Raw genomic sequence first — 12,814 nt, forward strand, 5'->3', positions numbered from 1 at the left:
AGGTATATTGACCTCAAGTAGGAGAGAGATACTGCAGTCCAGCTGGTCCGTTGACTTAAGTTTTCTCCTGTTTCAGGTCCTTTACCTGTGCTGGTCCTGCTGCCTGGAACTCTCCCCATACACATCTTTTCATGTCTATAGTTCTTTCTCCCCTTCCCTTTACTCTGCTTTATTTGTAGCTCTTACGGGTGTATGTTTCTGAGATTATTATTGTTTTCGTTGATATATCCTTAAATAAATATAAACTCAAAGAGGACAAGAAATTGCCCCTTTTCCCCAGTGCCTAAGATAGTGCCAGACTCATAAGGGGTACTCACATATTTGTGGGATGAACGAATCTAATGGACTTAATGATTTTGCATATTAGAATGTAGAGTGTGCTCTGCCCTGAAGAAAGTGCTCTTTATTATATGTGTGTGTGTGTGTATTTTTTTTTTAACGTTTATTTTATTTTTTGAGAGACAGAGCACAAGCAGGAGAGGGGCAGAGAGAGGGGGAGACAGAATCTGAAGCAGGCTCCAGGATCTGACCTGTCAGCACACAGCTGGATGCCGGGCTCAAACTCACAGACTGTGAGATCATGACCTGAGCCTAACGAAGTCAGGCGCTCAACCAACTGAGCCACCCAGGCGCCCCAGAAAGTGCTCTTTGTAGTGAGCTAGAGGGGTTGTTGACAGTTTGCAGAGGCTGGAGGATAGAAGTATTTAAAGGGGCGCCTGGGTGGCTCAGTCGGTTGAGCGTCTGACTTCGGCTCAGGTCATGATCTCGCGGTCTGTGAGTTCAAGCCCCGCATCAGGCTCTGTGCTGACAGCTCAGCCTGGAGCCTGTTTCGGATTCTGTGTCTCCCTCTCTCTCTCTGCCCCTCCCCTGTTCATGCTCTGTCTCTCTCTGTCTCAAAAATAAATAAAACATTAAAAAAAATTTAAAAAAAAGTGGAAGTTGTATTTTGAAATATAGATAAGACTAAGACTAATATGGCTTTAGATGTTCATTTTACAGAAATAATGTTAAGGGATTATCGGTGTTGTATTACAGTTTTGAAAATGTTAAACTTTTGTTGTTGTGGATGTAAAGAGAGCTTATTGGTGAATTTAGTATCTTAATGAAAAAGATTTTAAAATATTGATAAAATTGTAATATTCCTAATGTCAGTTGGGTCACTTGGAGTATAAAAGAAACAAAACCCATTTTTTTAGTATTCCTTTCAAAAAATTGCATAGGACTTTGAAGTTCACAGGTAAGTATTAGTAGATTCTCTTCTTGGTGGTGGTGTGGTCTATATTACTTGGCTGATTACTATTTTGAATAGTGTATTTGTGCAACATAGCATCTCTTTAAAAACTTTTTTTTAAAATAACATTTAAAAAAACTCATAAAGCTGTACTCTCTACCCTTCCTCCCCTTTTTAAAAAGCCAGTCATTTCAGCTTTGAGGTAGCATGCTTGAATATGTATATTTGGATTTTCCTGAATGCAAAACTTTTTCTTAGGGAAATCACACCCGGGCAGCCTGAGTGGTTTATTTTTCTGATTGAATTCTTCCCAGCAACTTCAATGTTCACAGGATCTGCTCGCTCCCTCCCCTCATTTAAAAATTATATTGCAGGAGCACCTGGGTGGCTCAGTCAGTTAAATGTCTGACTCATGGTTTCGGCTCAGGTCACGATCTCCTGGTTTCGTGAGTTCGAGCCCCACATCAGGCGCTGCACTGGCAGTGCAGAGCCTGCTTGGGATTCTCTTTCCCTCTGTCTGTGCCCCTTCCCCACTTGCTCTGTCTCTGTCTTTCTCTAATAAATAAACCTTAAAAAAATCATGCTGCATTTTAGTCTTCTCTTTTATATAATTCTTGCTCATGAAAACAATACTAATTTGAGCTCTGTCTCCTAGTCCAGAAGTTTGAACAGCTGTTCTAGTAAATATGTTCTCAGCTTCTAGGCCCACTGAGAGAACTTAGCAAAATACATATTAAGTGACTTATAATCATTGGTACCATGTATATTTTAATAATTAATGTGTATGATAGGGTTATTAGTTCAAACAAATGAAAAGTATTTGTAATTTCATTTGAAACACAAAAGTGAGATTAGTTAATGAGCTTGTCTTGTAAGTTAAATATAACAAGGAAAAGAGATTAGGCAAGTGTCCACAAGTATCGAGAAAAAGACTGCCCAAAAATATTAAAGGCCTGTTTATTTGGTGCTGTTGGCAGTGCTTTGAGGGACTCTTAAAATTAAATGGTATTTGAAGGAGGAAACCCATGTTTAATCATTAGCCCAGAGAACAAAAGAAGCCTAAGAAGCTTTGTTTTTTCCCCAGACTCAGCAACACAGTTCTGCTGTACAGACCATCCATAATAAATATTAATGACCAGTAGTTGAATAGGAACAGCTATTACAGACCTTTGAGCAACTCATCATTTTTCAGCTTTGCAGAGAAAGAAACCTCAGCTTAGAGAGGGTAAGTGGCCCACTCAGTAAACGGCAAAACCTAGATCGGGTCGAAACCAGTGTGTGATATTCATATGTGTGATCTGCTAATATTCTCATGCCCAGGATGTTAGGCATAACAGTGCTGTTTGAAACTTTCCAGGATTTTATTCACGAAATCACTGATGTGGGCGCAGCGGAGAGCAAGGAGTTGGGTGATGACCATGTCCTGACTTAGGTGACTTACCTGACTTAGGTAGTTGGTGGCAACGTTCCCTGAGCTGGGAGGTGTAATGTGTGTTGGTGGTGGGAGATGATGAGATCAATTTAGGGCATGTTGAATTTGAGCATTTGATTCAGCTCTTCCTAGCTGGGTCAGCTGGAGTAAGACGCGGATATCTGGCAATGCTAATGAACCCGGAGCCATAGGGTGGAGGAGAGGCTTGAATGAGCTCACTGGGTGCACTCTGCAATTGCTCAGCTTGACAGCTATTGCTTTGGACTTCCCAAGCAAACTGGGAAGTCAGAGATGGGTCTTGGCTAGAAAAATGTGAGAGTGAGAAGGGAACAAGACTGGGGTAGGAACCTAGAGATGCCCAAATTTAAGCAGCAGCAGAGAAGGAGGGGAAAAGAGTACCTCAAGAGGCAGGAAAAAAGGGGTAGAAAGAGTTTCAAGGAAGGAAAGTGGCAAACCGTGTCCAGTTGGGAAAAGATGTCAATTAGAGCCAGGCTTGAATGACTGTGGTTTTGGCACAAGGAAGCCATCGCTGAACTTTAAAAAAAAAAAAAACAAAAAACAACACTTCATTGGTGTGTGGGAGGCAGAAGCCAAATCTTTCACTAAACGTCAGCTGCACACTGGCGGGGCGTTGATTTGATTTGCTGCAGTGTCTTTTCGCAGTGCCTGGAATACCGCCTAGCGCAGGGTGCACAGTAGGTATTTGTTGAGGGGATGAAGTGCAGCGCTTAGGATTGAGTGTTAGAATGACTGGACTTTTAGGAGGGTTGTCTTATTTAAGGGAATGGTTATAATAAGTGGTCTAGTGCATATGCTGGAAAGAGGGGTAGACATCTGTCAGAGGAGGCCCGCAAGCAGGACTTGAAGAAGACTGTACTGACCAGGCATGGCCATGAGAATAGGGATGGCTGTTTAAGAGGGGAAACCCCCTCACCTGCTGTGGTTTTCTCCAGCAGCATCCAGGAGCACAGACCTAGACAGTAGGTTTGATACTTGGTTGGGGTTTAGCACGGATCATGAAGCAGCACCAGTGAGCAAGAGTGTTGAGTGGTGGCTAACAGATGTGGAGGTTTGGGGCACTTGAAGAAGTGAAGGTGGAGAGGGGCACCTGGGTGGCTCAGTCAGTTAAATGACTGGCTCAGGTCATGATTTCATGGTTTGTGAGTTTGAGCCCCGCATCAGGACTGCACATCAGATTTTTTTTTAATTATTAAAAAAAAGTGACAGTGGAGAGACGGTATCTTGGGACCTGTTTGAAGAACATGTGATGAGAGAGAGCAGAACAGAAGAAAGGGTAAAATAGTGGTTGATCAGAACACAATAGTTTGTGTATCTTTTTATACTTCATATGTTTGAAATTTTTTGTAATAAAAAGCTTACCGTAGAAGATGTGATAACCTCCCCATGTTCCCATCACTCAGTTTCAATAATTATGAACCTGGTTTCAAATCTGTACCCCCTCCACTTCCATTCACCACTGGTAAATTATTTTGAAGCCAAATTCCAGACTTCGTAACTTTTCAACCATAAATATTTGTTAGTGTGTCTAAAACATAAGGATTCTGTTTTTAAATGTAACCACAGTAACATAATTGCACCTTTAAAAGTTAACAGTACTACCTTGATGTCATCAAATATTCCCAGTATTTTGCATCCCTCATCATCTCAAATGCTTACTTACTTGTTTTTTAAAATTTACATCCAAGTTAGTTAGCGTGTAGTGAGTGCAACAATGATTTCAGGCGTAGATTCCTTAATGCCCCTGACCATGTAGCCCATCCCCCCTCCTACAACACTTCCAGCAACCCTTTGTGTACTCCATATTTAGAAGTCTCTTACATTTTGTCCCGCTCCCTGTTTTTTATATTATTTTTGCTTCCCTTCCCTTATGTTCATCTGTTTTGTATCTTAAAGTCCTCATATGAGTGAAGTCATATATTTGTCTTTCACTGACTGACAAATTTCACTTAGCATAATACCTTCTAGTTCCATCCACGTAGTTGCAAATGGCAAGATTTCATTCTTTTTGATTGCTGAGTAATACTCCATTGTATATATATACCACATCTTCTTTGTCCATTCATCCATCGAGGGACATTTGGGCTCTTTTCATACTTGGGCTATTGTCAATAGTGCTGCTATAAGCATTGGGGTGCATGTGCCCCTTAGAAACAGCACACCTGTATCCCTTGGATAAATACCTAGTAAGTGCAATTGCTGGGTCATAGGATAGTTCCATTTTCAATTTTTTGAGGAATCTCCACATTGTTTTCTTGAGTGGCTGCACCAGTTTGCATTCCCACCAACAGTACACAAGAGATCCTCTTTCTGTGCATCCTCACAAACATCTGTTGTTGCCTGAGTTGTTAATATTAGCCATTCTGACAGGTGTGAAGTGGTATCTCATTGTGGTTTTTTAAATTTATTTTTAATTTTTTTTAACGTTTATTCATTTTTTGAGAAACAGAGTGTGAGCGGGGGAGGAGCAGAGAGAGAGGGAGACACAGAATCCGAAGCAAGCTCCAGGCTCTGAACTGACAGCACAGAGCCCAAAGCGGGGCTTGAACTCACAAACCATGAGATCATGACCTGAGCTGAAGTCAGACGCTTAACCCACTGAGTCACCCAGGCACCCCTCTCATTGTGGTTTTGATTTGTATTTCCCTGATGATGAGTGATGTTGAGCATTTTTTCATGTGTCAGTTGGCCATCTGGATGTCTTCTTTGGAGAAGTGTCTATTCATGTCTTTTGCCCATTTTTTCACTGGATTACTTGTTTTTTAGGTATTGAGTTTGATAAGTTCTTTATAGATTTTGGATGCTAATCCTTTTTGTGATATGTCATTTGCAAATATCTTCTCCCATTCCGTCGGTTGCCTTTTAGTTTTACTGATTATTTCCTTCATTGTGCAAAAGCTTTTTATTTTGATGAGGTCCCAATAGTTCATTTTTGCTTTTGTTTCCCTTGCCTCCGGAGACATGTGGAGTAAGAAGTTGCTACGGCCATCAAATACTTTTCTAAATGCATTTTTTAAATAGTTGACTTGTTTGAAGAAGGATCCACTCGTTGCATTTCTTTGTAGGTTTATATGTAAGTTCCCCTCCCTCTTTTTCCCCTTGCTTTTTATTAGTTGAGGGAACTGTCTTTGTCCTGGTAGAGTTTCCCACATTCAGAATGTTGCTGATTGCTTCCCCATGGTGGTGGTTAACATCTTCTGTCTCTGTGTGCTGTCGAAACTACCAATTAGACAGAGTTTCAGTCAGAATACTTCACAGCATGTGCTTTCAGGGACGTGCAGTGTCTGCCTGTCATGTATGTTAGTGGGCCATTCGTGGTGCTTGTCCAGGTCCACTATTTCATTAGGCATTTGCTACTTAGTGTGACTTTGATCTCTACAGGTGGGGAACAGTTTCAGCACCTGTTCCAAGAAATCTACAAAATGTCTATAGAAGGCTGTTATACCACTCTGAATTCTACGGCATGTATAAAAGAAATAATGTCCTCAAAAAATCTGCAGACTTCTTGAGGGGGGAAAGGGGACTAGCTTATTTTGTTCCTACTATATCTAACCAGGATATAGTGTTTATCATTTCATTTAATCTTCGCGGCAGTCTTGTGATACACATGTCACTCCCATTCTACAGATGAAGAACAGGGGCTTGGAGAAATTAATTTACTTCGACGGACAGCTAGAAAATGGCAGGAGAAAAGTATGGTACCCAGGTGCCCACATGGTAGTGCAGATGAAGGGAGGTAAAATGGGAAGACGGAGTTAGTAGAGAGGAAGGCACAGCAGTCAGGACTCATGGCCTTCAGATGAGCCTTGAAGGACTGATGAGGCCAGGGGTGATCTTAGACAGGTGTGGAGGACTTCCCATTGAAGAGAGCTCATGAGCAGTCAGACTGGAAGCAGGAACTCATTGGGACTGGGCCTGAGTTGTTGCAGGTGTGTGGAAGATAATGGTACAGGTTGCTGGATGATGGGCAGTGTCAAAGCAGGATGGAGCAGACATTTCTGCAGAGGAAGTAATTGATGTGGCTTATGACCATCAGTTGTTAAAAAGGAGCTTGATGAATTCTCTGCATTCTGGGAAGGAGGTAGACATGTGCTGACAGCAAAGTCCCTGAGCCACGATACTGATGTGGTTGTCATTGGCTGTGCTTTCCTCCCTGCTGAGAGTTCAGGCGTGGAAAGGTATCAGGATCTCCTAGTGGACCCTGGCATGCCAGCTGGGACGCCATTGCACGTTTGGGGTTGAGAGTATGCGTAACACAATGTAGTGACTGGCTCCCGGATGTTCCCAGGTACCTGTGACACCTCAGGACCGTAAGTGGGCTTGTCTTCCTACTCCCTGCTTCTCTTCTGGGGTTCCGTGTCAGGAAGAGCTCCCCTGTCCTCTGAGATCCCTAAGGCAGAACACCTGAGTCATCCTAGGGTATTTCCTCTTTTTGCCCACATTTGTCATCCAGTCCTGTTCCCACCACCTCCTAAATGTCCCTGAATCCAAACTTTGTTTCTGTCACCCTTGTCTCAGTCTTAGATCATGTTATACTAATTTCTTGACTCAATTTCGGTCATACCCTCTTTTTTTTTTAAGTTTTATTTTTTTTAGTGATCTCTACACCCAATGTGGGGTTCAAATTCACAGCCCCGAGATCAAGAGTCGTACACTCTTCCAACTGAGACAGCCAAGTGACCCTCAGCTGTACCCTCTCAGCGAATCTTCTATCTAACCCCTGTTTCTCTTCAAAGAGGCACTGCGACACCTTTCTAACTCACGAGTCTAGAGGTGGTTTGGTTTTCAGGATGGAATCCCCTCCATTCTGCTGGTCTAGCATCTGCCCACTCGCTAGCTTTACCTCCAGACTCGCCCGTTGTGTGTTTTACCCTATTTGGGCTCCCACGCCTCTGCACGTGCCTGACCATCCCCCCCAAACAGCCTCCTCCCCGCGTTCTGCGACCTCACCCGCTCCTCACAGCCGGGCTCAGGTGTTCGTTTCTGGTCTGCCATAAGGAAAGGTGTCTTCTCTGACACCCTCACCGGCAGTGCCCTCTGAGGTCTTTGTTCCTGTAGTCCCTGAGTGACCTGTGCCCTTTGTGTCTCCCACATTGGCGCGCAGGCTCTGTGAGGGCAGCCCTGTTGATAGAAAGTGAGCATGAATAGCACCAGCATTTCATAAACCATTCTTTTTCTTACTTGACCTTGCTTAGAACAAATAGAGAATAAATGCTTTCCTAATTGAATTAGAGGTAATTTTTGTATAGTTGTGGTCTACTTCTGTTCCAGATTCTTGGTTTCTTCCATTTTCTTTATTTAATTTTTTTGTCTTTCAAAGGAAATTGGTTTTACTGGCCTCTTTCTGTACCTTTTCTCCCATTTTTTTTTGTAGTCATCATCCCTTTTTCTTTCATTTTGTGCATGTATTTGCATTCTTCTTTACTTTTTCTTTCCATTCTAGATTGTTGACAGTGAGCCAAGATCAAATGTGGATTTTTTTTTTTTAAGTCATCTCTAGATGGGCCTGAAACTGATGACCCCAAGATCAAGAGAGTCACGTGCTCCACTGACTGAGCCAGCCAGGCACCCTTCAAATGTGGATTCTTAAACTTTAGCTCGTTGTTGTTATTATTCTGTTGTAGATGCTTCTGTAGTTGGGTTTCTTGTTAACTAGGCTTTGGAGAACCTTAGAATGTTAGTTTTCTGCTCATTTATGTTCTTTATGAGTATGCTTAGTAAGTTCATTAGCATTTTAATTATAGCACCTCCGTATATAATTAATGTAGGAAAACTTTTATCCTTAATTTACCAAGAGCACCAAGTAAGGTCAAATTAGATAGATGTATTTATTTTGACTGCCACATGTTACCCCTCTGGCAAGCCGCCCAGTCCTGGGAGGTGTGTATGGCTTCTTAGACTTTCCCTCATTACATTGTGTGTGGGTTGCTTACATGATAGTCTGTATTGTTTAAATTGTGGCAAAATGCACGTAACACGTGGCATCATCTCCACTTTTAAGCATACAGTTCAGTAGCGTTAAGTACATTCATACTGTAGTGGAACCAATATGCAGAACTCTTTCTAATTTGCAAAACTGAAACTTTATAACCCATTAAACAACTTCACATCCCCCTTGTTTTTTTTTTTTTTTAATATGATACTAGTATGCGTTCCTGTCAATAAGTGTATTTATGCACTATTTTTTTTTTTTTAACGTTTATTTATTTTTGAGACAGAGACAGAGCATGAACGGGGGAGGGTCAGAGAGAGAGGGAGACACAGAATCCGAAACAGGCTCCAGGCTCTGAGCGGTCAGCACAGAGCCTGACATGGGGCTCGAACTCACGGACTGTGAGATCGTGACCTGAGCCGAAGTAGGCTGCTCAACCAACTGAGCCACCCAGGCGCCCCTGCACTATGTTTATTTAATCAGGTTTTTTTTTTTTTAAAGAATAATCAAATGAAACAAAGTTCAAGTGGTCAACTACGGTATTCACTAAAACCAGCACGTCTCCCTGCTGTGCCCAGCCACCCATATTCTGTGCTAGAAGAAACCATCCTTCCCAGCTTCTGTTCGTATTGTTTCATTGTATTGTTTAATTTACAGATGCAGGCATCATTTTTCTGTTTTTTGTTAATGTAAAAGTACTGAAATGAGTATCCTTAAACCTAAAATTGTAAGCACTTCAGTTATTTTAAGATACACCCTGAAAGTAGTATTTCTGGGTCAAAGGGCATACATTTTTTAAAGTTTTTTTTTTTTGAGGCATACTCTCAAATTCTATGCAGAAGTGTTGTGCCATTTTTCTATGCCACCAAATATATACACCAGCATCAGGAAAAATTATTTTAATAGATGAGTTTTAGAACCCTAGGAACAAAGTTAACTGTGCCTCTGTTTGCTGAAACCCACTTTAAGGAAGTGATTGTTACTTCCTACGCTCTCTTCCTTCCTAAAAGGTTCTCTTAAATGTTTTCTTGGAGCCTTAAAAATGGAGATGACAGAAGTGACTGGTGTGTCGCTGAAACGTGGGTCTGTTGCTGTTGAAGACAATGACAGGGTGGCCCCAGCTGAGGAGGCAAAAAGACAGAAGATCTTGGACCATTGTCTGACCAAAAGTCAGAGTGAGCTGGAGCATGTCTCTCCACCCAGTGGGGTCAACGTGCCTGAGCCACCTGAGGCTGTGAGTGCCAGAGAGTGTACAAAGAATTCTGATGTGCAGTTGGAAGAAGAGGAAGAGGAGGAGGGAGATGGCCTCTCTGAAGAGGGTGAGGAGGAGGAGGAAGCTGAGAGTTTTGCAGACATGATGAAGCACGGCCTCACTGAACTTGACGTTGGCATCACCAAGTTTGTAAGTTCTCATCAGGGATTCTCAGGCATCTTGAAAGAAAGGTATGTTTCACTTACATGTAAAGTTATTTTTGTTCTATTTGTTTTTCTGGTTTTTTTGTTTTTTATTTACTTAAATTATAGTTAACATACAGTACGGTATTGGTTTCAGGAGTAGAATTCAGTGATTCATCACTTACATACAACACCCAGTGCTCATTGTAACAAGTGCCCTCCTTAGTACCCTTCACCCATCTAGCCCACCCCTCCACCCACCTCCCTCCATCAGTCCTCAGTTCTCTATCATGAAGAGTCTCTTGTGGTTTGTTTCCCTCTCTTCTCTCCCCCCACTCTTTTGTTCTTCTGTTTTGTGTCTTAAATTCCACATAGGAGTGAAATCATATGGTATTTGCCTTTCTCTGGTTGATTTATTTTGCTTAGTGTAATACATTGTAGCTCCATCCACAGTGTATTGTCATTGGAAATGGCAAGATTTCATTCTTTTTGATGGCTAAGTAATATTCTCTTGTGTATATCTACCACATCTTCTGTAAATGTTCTTCAGTCAATGGACATTGGGCTCTCTCCATAATTTGGCATTCTATTTGTTCTTTAGAAAGAAATTAGCAAGGGGGGCGCCTGGGTGGCTCACTTGTTTCAGTGTCTGACTTTGGCTCAGGTCATGATCTCACAGTTTGTGGGTTTGAGCCCCGCATCGGGCTCTGTGCTGACAGCTCGGAGCCTAGAACCTGCTTCGGATTCTGTGTCTCTACCCCCCCCCTCCTGCCCCCCGCGTCTCCATCACCAATATGTTCTATTTAACTTTCTGTCCCCAAGAATGGTTTATTGACAATCACGAAGGAATAGGATGGAGGAGAGCTGTCTAAATGAGCAGATGAAGCCATTTCAAGATCAAATGAGTAAATAAAAAATAATTTTTGTGTCAAGCCTTGCTAATATGTAAATGAGTGCTGTTCACTTCTTTAAAATAAATTATTTTAAATGGTTTTAAGTTTTCTCTTGAATTGGTCTTAAAATCTTAAATCCTTAACTCTTCCACCTGAATGTGCCACATCTACAGTAGAAAGAAGGTAGTCTTTGGAGCCAGAAGGATCTGGGTATGAATCTAGACTAGTTACATAGTATCCTTATCCAAAAAATGGTTCCTAATACTACCTTGTGGTTTTTGAGAAAGTTTTAAATAATGTGTGTAGAATATTTAGCATAAAGGCAAGCTTCAGGTTGGTTCATAGTAGATATACTGGGTTGTGATATATATTTTTTAATGTTTATATTGGGGGGGAGGGGCAGGGAGAGGGTGGGCAGATAATCCGAAGCAACCCTGTACTGTCAGTGCAAAGCACCAGGCTTGAACTCACAAACCTGAGCCAAAGTCTGCTTCTCAACTGACTTGACTGAGTCACCCAGGCGCCCCAACGGGGTTCTGATTCAATTAACCATGCCGTAGTTTATGATTCACCTTAGTATGGACTGTTTATATAATCAATAGGGTAATAAGCTTTGATTTATGCAATTCTCTGAAAGAATATTCTAAAGCTCAGAGGGTCTTTACGTTCTGTGTGAAGAATGCAAGCTGTGGCGTAGCATTCTTTAAGAAACCAGAAAAAAAAAAACTGCACATGAACTTAGTAATGAAGAATTAAAAAAAAAAAAAAAATTCCTGTTTTGGGGCTCCTGGATGGCTTAGTCACTTAAGCATCTGACCCTTGGTTTCAGTTCAGGTCATGATCCCAGGGTTGTGGGGTCAAGCTCCACGTAGCAATTCTCTCTCTCTCTCTCTCTCTCTCTCTCTCTCTCTCCCCCCCTTCCCTCTACCTCTCCCCCCCACCCCCATCTGCCCCCTCCCCTGCTCGCAAGTATGCTGTCTCAAAAAAAAAACCCCAAAATTTAAAAAAAAATTTTCATATAACCATGAAGCTTAATGTTGATAAACTTCCTCCTAAAATTAATCAGAAGCAAAACGTTAATGCTTTGAAAGTTTGTGTTTTCTTTTCATCAGATACTCCGACTTTGTTGTTCACGAAATAGGAAAAGACGGACGCATCAGCCATTTGGATGACTTGTCTGTCCCCGTGGATGAGGAGGTAAGAGCAGTTCTCTGACAAGCCACTTTGCCTATAAAATAGCACTTCCGAAAGATCCAGAACTATAGAACTCTAACAGCATTGACTTAGCATTTCCGAGAGATCCAGAACTATAGAGCTGTAACAGCTTTGAGTTCTGTGTGTGACTCACTGGGAGTTTCATTGTTATTTTCAAGGATCCATCGGAAGACGTATTTACGGTTTTGACAGCTGAAGAAAAGCAGCGTTTAGAAGAGCTCCAGCTTTTTAAAAATAAGGAAACTAGTGTTGCCATCGAGGTAAATAGCACAAAAACATACATTTCAGGATTTTCATTGCTTCTTTTTGAGTAAAGTCTATAAGCATCTATTAGAAAAATTACAGTAGTTGACGAAATGAAGACTTTGCCCTATTTGATGTAAAAGAGCATTACCCTAAAAATGTTTTGATCAGTGGCAAATAACCAGTATCCAGACATACTATAGCAAAAAAATGTTACGTCGTAAGAAAATTTTATATGACCACAAGTCAACAAAGAAATGCGTTGTTCCTCAGGGCACCTGGGTGGCTCAGTCAGTTAAGTGTGCAACTTCAGCTCAGGTCATGATCTTGCGGTCCATGAGTTCAAGCCCCGTGTTGGGCTCTGTGCCAACAGCTCAGAGCCTGGAGCCTGCTTCAGATTCTTTGACTGTCTGTCTGTCTTTTTCTCTCTCAAAAATAAATATTAAAAAAAAAAA

At 41.7% G+C, this 12,814-nt stretch overlaps 1 protein-coding gene across 3 annotated transcripts in view; it reads left to right on the forward strand.

Moving 5' to 3' along the window:
• PUS7 (pseudouridine synthase 7) overlaps window positions 1-12,814 on the forward strand; it is a 54,280-nt gene that overhangs the window by 1,247 nt on the left and 40,219 nt on the right. For all 3 annotated transcript variants that reach the window (XM_060633828.3, XM_060633829.3, XM_060633830.3), the window contains exons 2-4: window positions 9,624-10,056; window positions 12,014-12,098; window positions 12,275-12,376. In XM_060633828.3, coding sequence (XP_060489811.2) covers window positions 9,624-10,056; window positions 12,014-12,098; window positions 12,275-12,376 — 620 coding nt within the window. The remainder of the gene's footprint in view (window positions 1-9,623; window positions 10,057-12,013; window positions 12,099-12,274; window positions 12,377-12,814) is intronic.

The sequence above is a fragment of the Panthera onca genome, chromosome A2 (assembly GCF_046562875.1).
Source record: "Panthera onca isolate mPanOnc1 chromosome A2, mPanOnc1 haplotype 2, whole genome shotgun sequence".
NCBI classification, from domain to species: Eukaryota; Metazoa; Chordata; class Mammalia; order Carnivora; family Felidae; genus Panthera; species Panthera onca.